Source organism: Pteropus vampyrus, unplaced genomic scaffold (genome assembly GCF_000151845.1).
Source record: "Pteropus vampyrus isolate Shadow unplaced genomic scaffold, Pvam_2.0 Scaffold101, whole genome shotgun sequence".
Taxonomy (NCBI): domain Eukaryota; kingdom Metazoa; phylum Chordata; class Mammalia; order Chiroptera; family Pteropodidae; genus Pteropus; species Pteropus vampyrus.
The window spans coordinates 20,057-36,299 of record NW_011888882.1 but is presented as its reverse complement, the minus strand read 5'-3'; the positions used below and the strand labels follow the sequence as shown (position 1 = coordinate 36,299).

At 34.9% G+C, this 16,243-nt stretch overlaps 1 protein-coding gene and 1 pseudogene across 1 annotated transcript in view; one reads left to right on the top strand and one right to left on the bottom strand.

Moving 5' to 3' along the window:
* NUS1 (NUS1 dehydrodolichyl diphosphate synthase subunit) overlaps window positions 1-16,243 on the top strand; it is a 27,994-nt gene extending 11,751 nt beyond the window's left edge. Inside the window, exons 2-5 of the mRNA XM_011364758.2 lie at window positions 3,040-3,165; window positions 4,019-4,168; window positions 9,140-9,239; window positions 12,691-16,243. Coding sequence (XP_011363060.1) covers window positions 3,040-3,165; window positions 4,019-4,168; window positions 9,140-9,239; window positions 12,691-12,781 — 467 coding nt within the window. The 3' untranslated portion in view covers window positions 12,782-16,243. The remainder of the gene's footprint in view (window positions 1-3,039; window positions 3,166-4,018; window positions 4,169-9,139; window positions 9,240-12,690) is intronic.
* Window positions 9,403-9,520, bottom strand: LOC111742816 (annotated as a pseudogene).

Below are 16,243 nucleotides of genomic sequence, written 5' to 3'. Positions count from 1 at the left end.
TTTGTCTCACCCGTCTTACCCTTGTCCTGGTCCTGTGTGGTTTTAAAATTCCCATGAGTAACTAAGTTCAGAGAAAGAGGAGCACTTGGACGGAAGGAGAAGGCTGAGGTAGAAACTCTGAGGAGTAATCCCCATTTAGAGGTAGAAGAGGAAAGGATTCAGTGCAAAGTGAGAAGAGGCCATTCTAGGAACAGATTGGGAGTTGAACCAGAAGAGGTCATTTACATAATTTTGAATGAGGATAGAATTTTGAGAAGGAAGCAGGGTGGTCATTAATGGTAATGCTTCAGAAATGCCGAGAAGGAAAAATTGAGAAGAGATAATGACCATTTTGCTGATGAAGACTGTCATCCATCGCCTTAGAGCAAGAGTTCCCGAAAAGCTTTCCCATTTTAATCCAAAGGAGAAGGTAAAAGAGTGAATTGGTGAGAATTGAGGCAAAGGTCTTGTGATGTGAATAGACAAAAGCAAGGATTCCTAGTGTTGAGTTACTATTAAAATGAATAAATCTTAATTCATGTGACAGATAGATTTAACATTTTATTTTTTATAAACTCATGTCCTATAAATAGTGCTGTGGAGAGTTTACGTTTTTAAATTAAGAAAATCTTGAAATTCATATACCTTCCACAATTTCTCTCTTCAACATAGACCAAAGCGTGGTCTAAACTATTTGTTTTCCTTTGCTTGCGTAGTTATAAGCTTGTATCATATATTTACATGCTGTTTTTGTATCATACATGTGAATTTTATGATTGACTTGAAGTTAGTGATTATATTCTGTACATCTGTTTTGCTACACAAGGATTAGTCTAAACATAGTTATTCAAATAACTCCTGATATTAATCACCTTCAAGAATTTTCTTTGGGAATTTTTTTCGTTTGCTTAATCTTGCTCAGGATATGGGTGTTATAAAATGTTCACTTTTATCTTTCCCAACTTAGAGTCTTAATGATCGCAGACTTTCATAAGGAGCCACATCCTCAGCCCTCTGCTCTTCTCCATGGATACACTTTACCTTTGGAAATCATCATTTTTTTTGTGTGTATGGTAATCACCTTAAGGAGGATGACTTCCAAATGTATATCTACATTTCTATCCTCCATTTTTATGTTAACCTGCCCAGGCCCACACCTGTAAAACTCCTGATTCGTCAGAGGCCGGCTGAAATTTCACTTACCCTAAAGAGGCCTTTTCCCAGTCCTCTAGCTAGTCTCTGACCTGTCATCTCCTTTCAGCAGATGTTTATTTGTTAAGTGTCTTGTTCTGTGCCAGGCACTGTGTTAGCCCCTAGTAAGCAGAATAGGTAAGATTCCTACTCACATGGTTCTTTTTACTTTTTTCAATAAGAAGAGTTTATTGCAGGTTGGTACACTTATAGGAGGCAAAAATCTAACAATGAGAATGAACTACAGGGCCCATCAGTTTAGAAGATGAGCAGGTAAAACAAATACACTGATAATGTACAATTATTAAAAAGAGCAGGGTGGTAGAAACAAGGAAAAACTGCCCGCAGCCTTCCCCACATGGTTCTTATATGACGACCTCTTCTGAACATCCTTTTCTCATGTTTCTAATCACTTTTACAGTAAACTGTGACCTAACTGTTCTGTCATCAGCTATGTTGAACTAATCTTTTCCTTGAAACTAGTTCTCTTTATAGAATTTCCCTACTTTAAAAAAAAGGTAGCATTTTCTGTTACCCAGGATTAAAGCCATGGAGTTTTCTGTGTTCGCCTCTAGTTAAGTCATGTTTTTATTCTATCATTTTGGAATGACTCTTTTGTAGTGACACCTTTTCCATTGATTAATCAAATTATGTATGGACTACTACAGTAGTCTGCTGCCTTGCTTTCTCTGTACTCTGTACATTTCTAAAGAAATGAATTTCCACACCTTTCCACATTACTCAGAAATTATTGGTTACCCTTTGAGTAGGTGAAATGAAATAAAAGTTAGGTCTATCTTGTTGCCTCTTTTCTCAGATCCTTTGCACCAGCAGCATTTGTCTTTTGAGCAGTCAGTGTTCTTTTTAAAGCATTTTCTCCATCTAAATATCCTTTCCATTTTCTTCTCTTTAATTTTCTGAGGTCAGCTCAGCTCGAGACTTGCTTATTTTACAAAGCCTTTTCCTACCAAAGGAGACTGCTTTTATCTTTGAATTGCTATTACACATACACTACCAAGTTGACATTTGTATACAACATATTCAGATTCTGCGCTATGTTCTCTCTCTTAGTTAATGTTTGAACTGTTTTAAAATCGTGTCTGACTGAGAGGAACACTTGATAAAGGCCAAAAAGGCAATGGCCACTATAAGGTTGGCCTCTCTGAAAACAGCCAAAAACTTGATGTTTGTTTTTAGTTAGAGCTCTTTATATTAGTTTTATATTAAATATATGTCACTTGGTTCCTTCATCCTCCTTAATGACATGATAGTTAACTTTTCTGTGCATCGTTGGAAGATCAAAAACAATTTTAAGTGGTATATTTCCATACTTTGTTGAATTTACTAAATTTTGTTCTATTTTCTACTTTTTACATAATTCATATTAGACCCTTTTATCATTAAGAAAACTAATCAAATTGAGGTAATAGTTTTGAATGCACATCATAAATCTGCAGGCAATTACAGGAGACTGGGAGTCAGGAAGATACGGACTCTAGACCACTGCTGCAGTTTATGCATTTTTGGACATTGGGTCTCAGTTTCTTACTCTGTAAATGATCTCAAATAAATGATCTCTTAAAATTTCCTTCTAGGTCTAAATTTCTATCATGTTCATATTGACACTAAATAGTTACCCCTGTTATGTTTTGTTTTGTTTTCAACTTTAGCCTGAAGCCAGGCTTGTGTTATTGGCAAAGTTTTGTTTTTAATATTTTCCTTTCAGATTCTAGGTTAGAATTAGTCATCACTACTTCATTTGGAATTTATTCAGTTCTGGGTTCATTGTTGTTTTCACAACAATCATCCACTAATTATTAAGGAGGATAAATTAACCTAGTTGAGATTTACTTGCCCTTTTTTTTTAAGGTATTTTCAAAAGAAACAATTCCAGATTGATGGATGAAATTTTAAAACAACAGCAGGAACTTCTGGGCTTAGATTGTTCCAAGTACTCGACAGAATTTGCAAATAGTAATGACAAAGACGATCAAGGTAAGCATGAATATAAATTGAATATGTAACAGGGACAGAAGTGTTTTGTGTTTCAAGGCAAATTCTATCACTCATTTATTCACTCCCAGATTTTGCCCTGTTAGTCTTTATTGTCACCATCTTTAATCATCAGGTTTAGACTTTTTTCATCTTGTTAAAAGATAATTTTCAGAAAAAAGATAAAATCATGACTTTCATAGATACTGAGCAATAAACAAATGTTAAAGATTTTATTCAACTCATAACCACCATGAACCAGGCAGATTTTATAGCTGGTTCAAAAGAGAATCCAAAGAACAGACACATTTCTAGATTAGAAATATTGAAATAGTTTTTATGTGGGGTTAGAGAGAATCTCTGTAGAATTTGGCATCGCTATTACTTACCTAGAAACCTATTAATTGTAAACTAGTTTTGATAGAATCATAGAATTTGATAAAGTGGGTATGTGCTGTAGATAATACTCCATTGAACCACATATTTTTGTCTTCTATCCCATAGTACTGTTAACTGTACTATGATTGTAGATGCTGTTTTAGACTTGTAAAAATTATAATTTACCCTATAATTTAAACTTCCTATTTTCTATAGGATTTACTCACAGATACAAGGTCATTCTGAATACTTTGAAAAGAAGGCAGTATATAAATATATAAACAAATGTGACATGTGGGTCCTTTCGAGGAAGAGTAGCTTAAGTATCTTTTGATGTGGAATTTGAAGGCCTTAAAAGACTCTTGTTTACTACAACAACTGTACCTTTATTTTGCTCTGAACTTATATATCTTGAAACAGATTTTGAAATATATTTGGAAGAGAGTGTTTTTAATGTCTCATTTGTGTTTTCCTCCAGTTTTAAATTGCCAGTCGGCAGTGAAGGTCCTGTCCCCAGAAGATGGAAAAGCAGATATCGTGAGAGCTGCTCAGGAATTTTGCCAGTTAGTAGCCCAGCAGCAAAAGAAATCCACAGATTTGGATGTACATATGTTAGACAGTTTACTTAGTAAGTTTTATATATTCATTTTTAGTTTCATCCCACAAATATACAATATGAAGTAGAATATGTTTCTTTTGCTTATAAAACCTGATTTTGTTGTTGTTGTTATACTTGTCATGTTTCTGAATTTTAAAGACCCCAACGTGAAAATGGTTTTGAGACAGTAAAATTTGTAGTCAACTCCTTTGCCTGAGGACTTACTGGTAAAGGCAAGGACCTAAGAGAATTTTGCAGGGGTAGTAATGAATATTCTTAAAAAGAAGACTCTTACTTGTCAGCCTTCTTCCTTCTGGGATGTTTTCCAACACTGACAATGAATTTTCTAATTCTCCAAACACGAACTGTGTGTTAATTCCAATACTAACTACCCAGAGTTAGTATCAGACTCTACCAGCTTTAAAGGCTCAGTCATACAAGACTGCCCCCACTTCACACATCAGTTGCAATTCTCTCGTCATTTGTACTTCTGATCAACTGGTTATAAATAGGGAGTTCCTGTGACTTCCTCCTAAGGTTTGATAATTTGTTAGAATGGCTCACAGATATTGTCTTTACCCCTATCACTCGGGAAATTCCAAGGGTTTTTGGAGCTCTGTGCCAGGAGACTGGGACAATGACCAGGTATATATTTTTTATTATAATATTACACTCCTTTCCTTCTTTCTTTTTAGTTTGAACACTCTGTTAAATGTGAACTTAATAGCTATTTAGAAAGCAGTCGGAGGAATATAATCTTACTGTCATCAATAACTCTTTTCGTAGTGTTCCTTCTATTATGGTATACTGAATATACCACTATATTTGTTATGGTAAATCAAATATAACATTTTTATTTATTTTTCTTCAACCGTTTATGTAAAAGCCTTTAGTTTCTTATTCTCTCTAGAGTTCCCTGGGAACTTTATAGTCTTTCTGTTTATAGCATTATCCTTGATCTTTTTGGAGAAAAGCAATATTCTAACAAATTTATGTCCATCGATAACTTCTATAGCTATACAATTTCAGACATTTTTTTGTTTATTCAGTAGAGTCTACATTTACCTTAGTTGTTAATCATGGATTTTCTGTCTTATTTATTTAACTTCCCGTTTTTCGTTGCTCCACTTTGACACATGTCTATCACAGACCACAGTCCTTCTCTGGCATTTTGGTCTCACTAACTTCATACTTTTATTTCCAACTCATTTCTTACCCTACTCTTCTATTTTCTACTCTGTCATTGCCTAACTGTATTCAAGCTGAATGAAAAGGCTTAAAGCAGACCATTGTAAGGGCTCTCTGGTCAGAGGATACTGTGAAGTTGACTGTTTCCTGGATCCTGTAAGGCCTCAACCAGAGAGTGATTTGTGAGGATATCTTAAAAGTGATGCAGAGACCATAGGTGCTTCTTCAGGTAGCCAGCCTGTGGAGAAGTGCTAAAGTCTTGCGCCCAGGTGTTGCTTCAGGGGTTGTAGACCCATGATAAGTGAAAAGTTAATTTCTAGAAATTTCTAGAAATAGAATTATATAATATATAGTCTTTTATATCTTGCTATGTTTACTCAGCATACTATTTTTGAAGTTTATCCATATTGCATGTTTTAGTATTTTAGTAGTTCATTACTTTTTGTTGCTGAATAGTATTTTATTTTATGGATATACCACATTTTGTTTATTCATTCATCAGTTGATTTACATTTGGTTTGTTTAAATAATGTTGCTGTGACCATTTACATACCTAGTCTTTGTGTGGACATGTTTTCCTTTCTCTTGGGTAGATAATTTATAATGGAATTGCTAGGTTGTGTGGAGAGTGAATGTTTAACTTTTAAGACACTACAAAACTTTACCATTTTACATCCCACCAGCAAAGTAAAGTAGTCTAGATTCTCCATATCCTTGCCAAGATATAATATTAGTTGTTTTATTGTTGTTGTTGTTGTTGTTTTTCATTTTAGCCATTCTGTTGGGTGTGTAATAGTATGTCATTGTGGTTTTGTTTTATATTTTCCTGATGATTAATGATATTGAGCATTTTTCATATGCTAATTTTTCATTTGTTTCTTTTGTGAAGTGTCTGTTCAATCTTTTGCCTATTTTTAATGGGTTATTTGTCCTATAAGTGGGTTGGTTTTAAGAGATCTTGTATCAGCGATAATACATATGATTTGTAAATATTTTCATTTTCTCAGTCCAAGACTTGCCTTTTCTTTTTCCTTTTTTTTAAAAAGAGTTTAATTATGATGAAATCCAGTTTGTTAGTTTTTTCCTTTGTGGATCATGCATTGGTGTCATCTCTAAGAAATTTTTGCCTAATCAGAGCCACAATTATTTTCTCCTGTGTTTTTTTTCTAGAATTTTTATAATTTCAGTTGTTATATTTAAGTCTGCCATCCATTTTAACCCAATTTTTGTGAATGGTGTAGGGTACAGAATACCAGTTTTCCTTCCACTACCATTTATTTAAAAACTCTCTTTCCACCCCTAACTGCCCCCCTCTCCCCCAAATTACTGTGGCTCTGTTGTTGAAAAATAGTTCATCATAAATCTTTGAGTTTATTTCTGGGCTTTCTATTCTATTGCGTTGGTTTATGTTCTGTCCTTATAATGCTACACTGTCTTGATTACTGGAGCCTACTGTATGTAGTAAAGCTCTGAAATCAGGTAACGCTAAGTCTTTCAACTTAGATTTTCTTTTTCAAAGTTGTTTTGGCTGCTCAGAGTCCTTTGCATTTTCATACACTTTTTAGAATCAGCTTGGCAATCCCCCTCCTCCCCCCCCCCCCAAAAGTGTTTGGATAGGGATTGAATTGAATCTATAGCTCAAGTTTGGGGAGAATTGCTATCTTAACAATATTGAGAGTTTCAATGCATGAACATAGTATATCTCTCCATTTATTTGAGTCTTAATGTTTCTTTTAACAATGTTTTATAATTTTTGGATACAGGGTTTCTGCTTCTTTTGTTAAATTTATTACTAAGTATTCTTTTTGATACTATGGTTAGTAGGATTATTTTCTTAATTTTATTTCTGGATCGTTTGTTGATAATATATGAAGATACAATTGATTTTTAATACTGATTTTGTATCCTGCGACCTTGCTAAATACTTAACAGTTTTATAGTTCTTTTTATAGTCTTAGGATTTTTTAAATACAAGGTCATGTTGTCTGTAAACAAAGACGATTATTCCTATCACTGCTCAGTTTTTCTACTTTTAATTTTATTTTTTTAGTCTGGCTTTCCGTGTCCACAGTTTAATGTATCAGCCAATGATTTGCTTACTGATTGCGCGTAGACACCTTGAGTTTGTAAAGTTTCTGAAATCTCTGTGTGATATAGGAGAGTGCATTCAAGTCAGTTCCCAAGTCTCCTTGGCTATTACTTTTCACTGGGCTTTCTTGTCACCCTGTGTTACCCTTCCCCTCCCTGTCCCATCGTCCTTCCTCCTTTGCATGTATAGCTTCCCTGTTGGTCCTGGAGGTGTGGAGAGCTTATCTGAGTCCTTATTTCCAGGATCTCCCTGTTAAATTTCTGGCCATTGTACTGCTTGCTCTAACTGGGCTCCAACTGCAGAAGAGCAAAACTGAGTTTTCCTCATTTGTTCCCTTTTGAGTTTGTCACTTTTAGCTTGCAAAATCGAAGGTTTTTACCACTGCCCCCTCCCTCCTGCTCACAACTTCCAATTCCAAATTGGGTCCATATCTTTTGGCTACAAGCATCAAACCTGCCAGTTTTGCTGTCCATCCTGTGCTGTTAAAAACTGCAGTTCTCTCTAATTGATTGGGGGTAGAAGGCAATAAGGCCGAAATTCTTACCATTCTCAATCTGAAGCTGTAGCTGATGTTTTTGTTTTGTTTTGTTTTTAAAAAATAATTGTCTTCTTCTGGTTAACATCCAGTACCTTTACGTGATTGGTGTTGTCTAGTTTAATACATGGTTTTGTGTTCTTTTTTTTTTTTTTTCCCCAGGGGATTCATCACCTTCTTCATACTACTATTAGCTGGAAGCCCCTTCTTGTTATTTTCTTTACTGAAGAGAATTTGCTTTTTCAGCAGGCAGAGGAATGTGTGTTATTCTACTTAGTTCATTCACTCTGTCAACATAGACTTTTAAAGAGACTTTGTTATTAAAATAATTATTTATTTCTACTGGATGGGCCTATGCAACCTAGTCTCCTTATTTAAAAAATAAAGGAACTAAGCCCTGAAGAAGTTGTGTGACAAGAAAGTTAGTGGCAGAACTGAGGTTATTAGAAAATGTTGGAACCTGGGTCTCTTGGATTATAGCATCTTTTTTCTTATACCATTGACTCTTATTTTAAGATTTATTTTACTCTTCTAAAATATATCAATTATCCTTATTCCTTTTTTTTTCTCAAGGTTAAGTCTCATATGGAAGCCAGTTTGTAAAGCCAAAAATGGCCATGCCTTTGTCGAGGCAGATGTACAGTCTTTAACCCTTGTAGGGGGCTCAGGCGCTGAGGAACACTGAGAATATTTGTACTGTATCGTTGGAAGTTGGTCTTTCTGGGTCCTTAGCTATAAAATGAAGGACATGGGGGAAGGAAGGAGAGTGGATACTTTTTAAGTCTCTTTTCATCTGAAGTTATTTGACTCTGGGGCCAGAGTAAGCATTTGTACTCTTAGAGCAGTTTGGTTCCCAGGATGCCAAGAGAACACTTAACAAATTGACTCTTGAAAGATAGATGGGATTAGGGGGCTATCTGTAGAGTTTAGGGTAGGAGTTGGATTTCTCCTCTTTATCAGGTAATCCAGTTCAGTGGACTTTAGGGAAGACTTCCACATTTAGAAATAACATAGATATTAAAGTATATGTTGAGCAGTAGGATGGGGGTATGGAAACATACAAGTAAAGTGTCTTAAGAGAACTGATACCCAAAGCATAAGAGGTCAATTTGATGAACAGATTTTGCCCCTGGTCATTTTACTTGTAAACAGTGCATGTTAAGTTGGTATGTATTTCTTTCTTTCCAAGATTCCAGTGGTTTCCCTGATCCTGATGTGGTATTGAAGTTTGGTCCTGTGGAGAGCACATTAGGCTATCTTCCTTGGCACATCAGATTGACTGAGATTATGTAAGTAATTAAAAATATATTGACTTTGGTTCGATACAGCAAGTATTTCTTTTTTTTTTCTTTTCTTTCTTTTTTTTTTTAGGTGAGGCAACCCCTGGTTGACCTCACCGATTGCAAGGACCTTGTCAGCTTATTACAATCTCTCTCTTTTTTTTATGTTTTACATCTACAGCACCTGGTCTTCCTAGGTGTTCTCCCATCCAAATACTAACCAGGCCTGACCCTGCTTAGCTTCTGAGATCAGACGGGATCAAACTTGTTCAGGGTACATGGCCGTAGATCAGCAGGTATTTCTTGAACCCAGCACTGTACTTGGTATAGTGGAAATTCCCAGAAAATTATAATACTGGATCCTTTCCCTCAGGTATTTCACAGTATCAGTGGTAAAATAAAGACATGAATGACTCAGACACAAGAGAGTGTGTGGTCATGTGAATGTTTGGTATTGACACCAATTGTCATAGGAGATCCAGAGCGAGAGATAATCTCTGTGGGCCAGAGTGGTTGATTATGCAGAAAAGATGTGACTTGATCTGCAGTATGTAAAATGGGTGGAATTTTTGCAACTAGAGGAATGGTGAGAAGTATAGGATATGGACAGGGAAAATAGAAATGCTGGGAGTGGGGTAGAGGGAATGAAAACACAGTTTAAAGAAATAATGAGGGAACCGGCCATACCAGAGCTGGGAGTTAGTGTTAGATAGTAGTATGAGGTGAAATCAAATAGTTTGGAGGCGTAAGCATTGGGAATGCTTAAATACGCTTAAATTCTAGCATAAGGAATATGTATAATCGTTTAGACTGGCATTAGGAAACAGTTGAGCCTGTGGATAATGCAGGAATGGTAATTTTGGAAGATTTGTTTGGTAACTGTGTACTAGAATAGATTGGGATTTGGGAAAGAATGAGATAAAATGACAAGTGAACAGGCCATAGCTAAAATTTAGGGGAGAATACAGTGATGAGAATGAAATTGTTTATTTAGAAGAGAGTTTGGTAAGTTTTTCTGTAAAGAGCCAGATAGTAAATATTTTAGGCCTTGTGGGGTGTTACAGTCTCTTGCAGCTACTCCTCTCTGTTACTACTATTCATTTGCTAGTAAACCTAAACAACCACAGGCAATATGTGAACAAGTGTGTGTGGCCGTGTTCTAACAAAACTTTATTTACAAAAACAGGGGCTGGCTTCTGGACTCTATTTCCCTTTGGCTGATTTAAAATAAAGGAAAGAAATATATTTAAATTCTGGCTTTAGGAGAATACTACAAGTTCTGTCTCTCATGAGAAGTAATTAACAAGTATAATTGCAGGCCTGACCCTTTACTAATTGTGGTAAAAGAGAAGAAATGAAATGACTCCTAAGTTTTTAAGCCTAAGTGACTGGGTGAATTATTGTGTTATTGAGAAAGTCAGAAAAGTCAAGGGAGCATTGATTTTTGAAGGGAAGATGTTGAATTCAGGAATAAGATGCATTTGAGTCCATAGTCTGTTTAGATGGAAACACTTAGGAAGGTAGATGAAAATGGAGAATTGGTGCTCGGATGAGAAGTCAGTACTAAAGATGAACATTTGGGAATTGTCAGTACCTAGGAAATAGAAGTAAATGAACCTGTGAAAATAGAAGACCTCTCTAAAGTATACATAGAAGAGCATAATACCAAGGGATTAAATAGTTCAGGTTCAGGGCTGGAGCGGGGAAAAGTGTCAAATAAAGAGGCAGAAAAGAACACGTAGCATGTTAGAGTCAGAAAATGCTGTAGATAGATCATCTGGTGCTGCCTCCTCATTTTATAGGTGAGGAAGATGAGGAAGAGACATTGCTCAAGCTTGTAACAAAGTGGAATTACAACTCAGATCTCCAAATTCTGGGTTTCCTTATGGTGGCCTGTGTTTCTCTTGTCTCTTTTTCTCTAGGGATTTTCCAGGTAGTTTTGGGTGCCTTTGGAATCCAAGAAAGGTAGCCATCATACTTTTTGAGGTTGGGAGTGGTTTGGAGGGAAGAGTGTGTTTCAGAACAGATCTTGGTTTGAATCTTTGCTCTGCAGCTCAATAACATGACTTTAGAAAGCTATTTAAACTTCTCTGTATTTGTAAAATGGACAATTAAATACAGAGTTGAGGATTTAAATCTGATAATGGACATCAGATACCTCACACATTACAAGCTTTCTCATGGAACTCTGTACTTATGTCTGTCATAGCTCTATGTTATATTGAGGTTTGCTCTGTATTTGCCTACCAGACTGCAAGCACCGTGATGGCAAGAAAACTGTCTTAATCATAATACAGGAAATTAGAATGGCAGAACCCTATGTCCCTATCTGGGACATAGCAAGACCTGAGGCACTGAGGGGTGGTGGTGCTAAGTGCTTCTTGAGGAGTGATAGATGAGACTGTTGATAATGGGGGTGTAAAATGAGGAAGACTTAGGAAAGTGAGTAGTTTGAAGGAGACATTTGAAGCAAGCTTTAGTGAGAAGAACATCATTAAATTTTCCTTTGAGGATATCATTTCAGTAGAGTAAATAAGATAAAAGGTTGATATAGAGATTATTAATAGATAAGAAAATGATGGGAAATGGGAGACTTGTTTCAGAGTTTTGGGTAGTTGAAGAATAAAGATTATTTGTCAATTATATCTCAGTGAAGCTGGGGGCAGGGAAGGAAGGATAAAGAAAGTGTAGCGAAAGAGAACCACAGGATCAGGCAGGAGTTCATTCATGGTAGGTTTGTTGAATCCCTTTTTTGTGGTGATTGTAGAATTCTAAATGTGAGTCTTGTACTCTGATCAGGTGTTTGACACTGATGCTGTTTGGAATTTCTAAAGCCTCACAATAAAGCTATATAAATTAGTGACTTAAAAACATGTTAATTATTGTAAATTATCTAAGTGTTTGAAATACTTAAAGGGGAACCCTCTGGCTCTATGTTCACCCTGCCTTTAAAGTACTTGTTTTCACATTGTAATTGTCTTCTTGAGCAGTTGGAAATGGTGGAGATAAATATCATTCATTTGTTGATTACTCACCACATGGCTTCAGTTATCAGGTGGGGATGCTGTGCTGCTCTGCCAGTGTTAAGCCTGGTTTTCAGACACCATTCAACTAGTACCAGCTTTACTGTGACAGAGATGAGTTCTTGAAACAAATTTGAGTGAAGCCCTTTATAAATAGACCTCCGGTTTTGCATTAATCTAGACTTAACGCTGCAATAGATTCTGAATTTCTAATCTCACTATAAGTTGCTTTTCTCTTATGGAAAGGAGAGATTACTTTTTACTTGGTTTCACAATGAGTTTAATAATTATTTAATAGAGATGGTTTGTATACTCTATGCTTATAATTTACTTTCTTCTGCCCTTAACCTCTTTTTGGTCATTACTCTTCCGGTTCCCCTGCTTCAAATTACAGTATGTCATCTAATTGCTTTTTTCCCCCTGTGCTTTCTTTTCAGCTCTTTGCCTTCCCACCTAAACATCAGATATGAGGACTTTTTCTCTGCCCTTCGTCAATATGCAGCCTGTGAACAGCGTCTGGGAAAGTAGTGATCCCTGGTTGCATAATTCGATTTCAGACTTTTGGAGAAAAGGACCCAAGTGACTCTGATGTTTACAAAGCACCCCTGAAACCCTATACACACCTAGTTCATAATCCTCATAATTTATCAACAAACACAAAAAAGTGTCTTACTTGAGAGTAAGAGTATGTGTGAGTGAGTGTGCGTGTGTGTGTACATGAGCGTGTGTGTATAGAAATACATTTATAAATGGGGAAATATTGGAGAAGGAAATACGTGGACTTGTACCTTTGAGCAAATAGCGGCAGTTTTCGGAGCTGAAATTTCAGTTTTAAAGGCTTCAGTCCCAATGACTTCCCTGTTTTGTAGGGAGAGGAATTAGTCATTTTTGGGGAGTGGGGAATAATTTTTTTTTCAGTCTTTCATAGTGACCAAACTTTAATTTTCAAAAATAATATATCGACTTATTAAATGGAAGCATTCTGAGTTTGAGGGATTTCCAGAAGAATGGAGTTCTGTGTTACTCACATGTTATTAAAAACTTGCTCACCATTTGGAGCAGAGGGAATATCTATTTACAGATATCCGTCCATTTTCATCTCATCATTATTGTCAAACAATGTGACTTAACAGTGTTGATCTGGTGTCTTTGTTCTGAGTTGTGAAGATCATTTGAAAAAGAACTCTTACAACACTGAAATGCCAAATTTAAAAAATTTTAATATTGTATTAGGCAGTCAAAAAATGGTGAAAAAGTTGTAATCTTAAAAGGAAAGGTGGAAAACTTCCAGAAAAAGAAAGAAAGTTTGAATTTTCTTTTCCGTTTGGTGGGCAGTGTGCTAGATAGTACCCAAAATTGGTTTAAAAATTATTTCAATGAACTATATTTATTTAAAATAAATATTTGAGGGAAGTTACTAAGGCAACTCTTTTCCTCAAAAGTAATCTACCTGTTCCTCTTTGGAATAACACATTTTAGGCCATGTTAGTACCTAGGATTTTTACTCAGTAAATCCTAATGGTGACTTAGTGTAAAGGATCTTTAAGTAAGATTGAGGCCTGTATAGGTAATAAAACATTACCAAAGTCTACAAAAGTAAATTAATTTCACGTGTTCTCTTTCATGACAGAGAACAACACTGGTTCTGTTATTTTTTTAATGAATAAGTGATTTTTGATATGTGTTTAGTATTTCTTCTCTCACTGCTGCTGATCTTTGGACAGAAACCATTCATATTTTATGGAGTTTTCGGAAAAATCTTATCAAAAAATATATAATAGTTATCTAAAATTGTACATTTAGAATGGAGTCCTGGAAGTCTGAAAAATAGAGAAGACTGGATTTGGAAAACAAGGTCTGGAATTGCTTGTCAAATTCTGAAGCTATGAAGAATATTTCAACTTTGGATTACAAAACCCCATTTATGATTTTTAAAATACACTTGAAATAAAATGATTAAACTAAATTTTGGTTTAGTGACATTACTTTGCACTTACAGTCCTTTGTACATTGTAAGAATTTTTTTTTTTAAATCTTAACTTATTGCTAAAAGTTTTTTGTGAAACTACAGCATATCTTTAAACTTTTAACAGAATTTTTTTTATTTCTGTTGCCCTGTACTGTGATTCATGTTCTATTGAGGCTTTTTTTGGCCTTGGTGTAAGACTGAATGTATGCCTTTTATAAACATGTATCTTTTTTAAACATTCTGGAATATGTATGGCTTTAATGAATTAAATTTAATGGGCCCAATTGAAGTGAAGAGATTTAATATTTGTTAAAATTAAGTTAGTCAAATGAATAACCCACTAGGATGTAGCCAAAGTTGCTAAAGGTTTAATAGTTGTGTCTTTGTACTTTATTTTCTCTTTCCATTTTATAGCAATGTAGTGTTACACATCAGGTTATAAACCTAAACTTGTGACCTGAGTCCGTTATAGTCTGAGGAAGAGACCCTTAAAACAAGTTGCTAAGGATTCTGAATTCAGATATAGGCATTCCAAATCCTTTTCCTCATGAATTCAACTGTTCATATGATTTCCACAACTTGAATGGCATTGGTCATTCTATAATTCCTGCCAAAATTATCACTAGTTAGCATTATCAGGGCTCTCTTGGCACTCCTAAGAACAGATTATTTTCAAGAAAAATGTTGTTTGTCTTTATGTGTATGGAAAGATATTATCTTTAAATTGTTTCTTCTTGACACTCCCACAATGGAAAAATTATCAAATTAAACCTACATTATAGATGGCAGCTGGGAGCATAGCAAAAGTCAGAGGATTTGAATTCCATTCCCAATTCTAGTTGTGTTTCTTAAAAGTGATTACTGTTAACAAAGTTTGAAAGCTGGGTTTGAGGTGAATTAGTAAATTCTGGTATATTGTGATTAAGGCTTAGTAATGCCTGTCGTAAGAGAGGCAGGTGTTATATTGTTAATGAACAGTGCCAAATACACTGTGCATACCTACAAATTAATCTTTGAATGTATGTTACTTGATAGCTCCCTCCTCCTCCTGTGCGATGGTAGAGTCAAATCCTTGTGATGTTTTGTATGGCTGTAGACTTTGGCAACATGTAAATAATATGTAAAACAAGTTTTTATGATTAAGGAATCAAATTTATTGATTTTTTTGAAAGTTGAAACCTAACATGTATGAACAAAAATAATAAAAGAATATACTCTTTTCATGGACTATAGTATTATGTGAATGCTACATTTATTCTGAACATGTAGGACTTGCAGAAATGTAATGAGAAACTCATGACTAGATAGCAATACTATTTTTTTAAATGATTGTTCTTGTTCGAAATATATTCTCATTTTTTACCAGGTTAAACATTTGGAATCTTACATTACTTGCTTTTTGCTAGGTGACAGCAAGATAAAATTTCACCATTGCAAGAATTGTCAAAATTCCACAATAATTAAAATCTGAATTGATTTTTACTGAATATGGAATGCCAAATTAAAAACGTATATGTGTACTCTTTTAAAAAGAAATTTGACAGTTTTTGTCGAACCAGGAAATAGAATGTTAAGAGCTATGGTTTGTCTTATGTTGCATAGAGTATTCACTTCCTAACTCGAGGATCTAACTGTAAGATAGTTGGCTTTTTACACGTGATTTTCATCTGAAAAATTTTACAAAGGTCACATTTTAACTTTGGTCAATAGGAAATGCCTTCAACAAAAATTAGTGTAAGAAAAGTTCAGGATACTTTGAAATAAAACCCAGGAAGCAAGATTAATTGGCAATAAATTATAAAATTGGTGGGAAAAGGGAGTGGAAAGAGAATTTGCTTAAGGTTTAAAAAACCACATTTATTGTAGAAAAAGAATTCAGAAATGTAAAGGAAACAAAAATAACTACCATCACTCATTGATTATGTTTTTGGTGATGATCCTAGAATTCTTTTGTATTTATATATTTTAAAAAATGGATCTTACTGTAACAGGTTTAATAAAGAGATTCTTTTTAAACTACA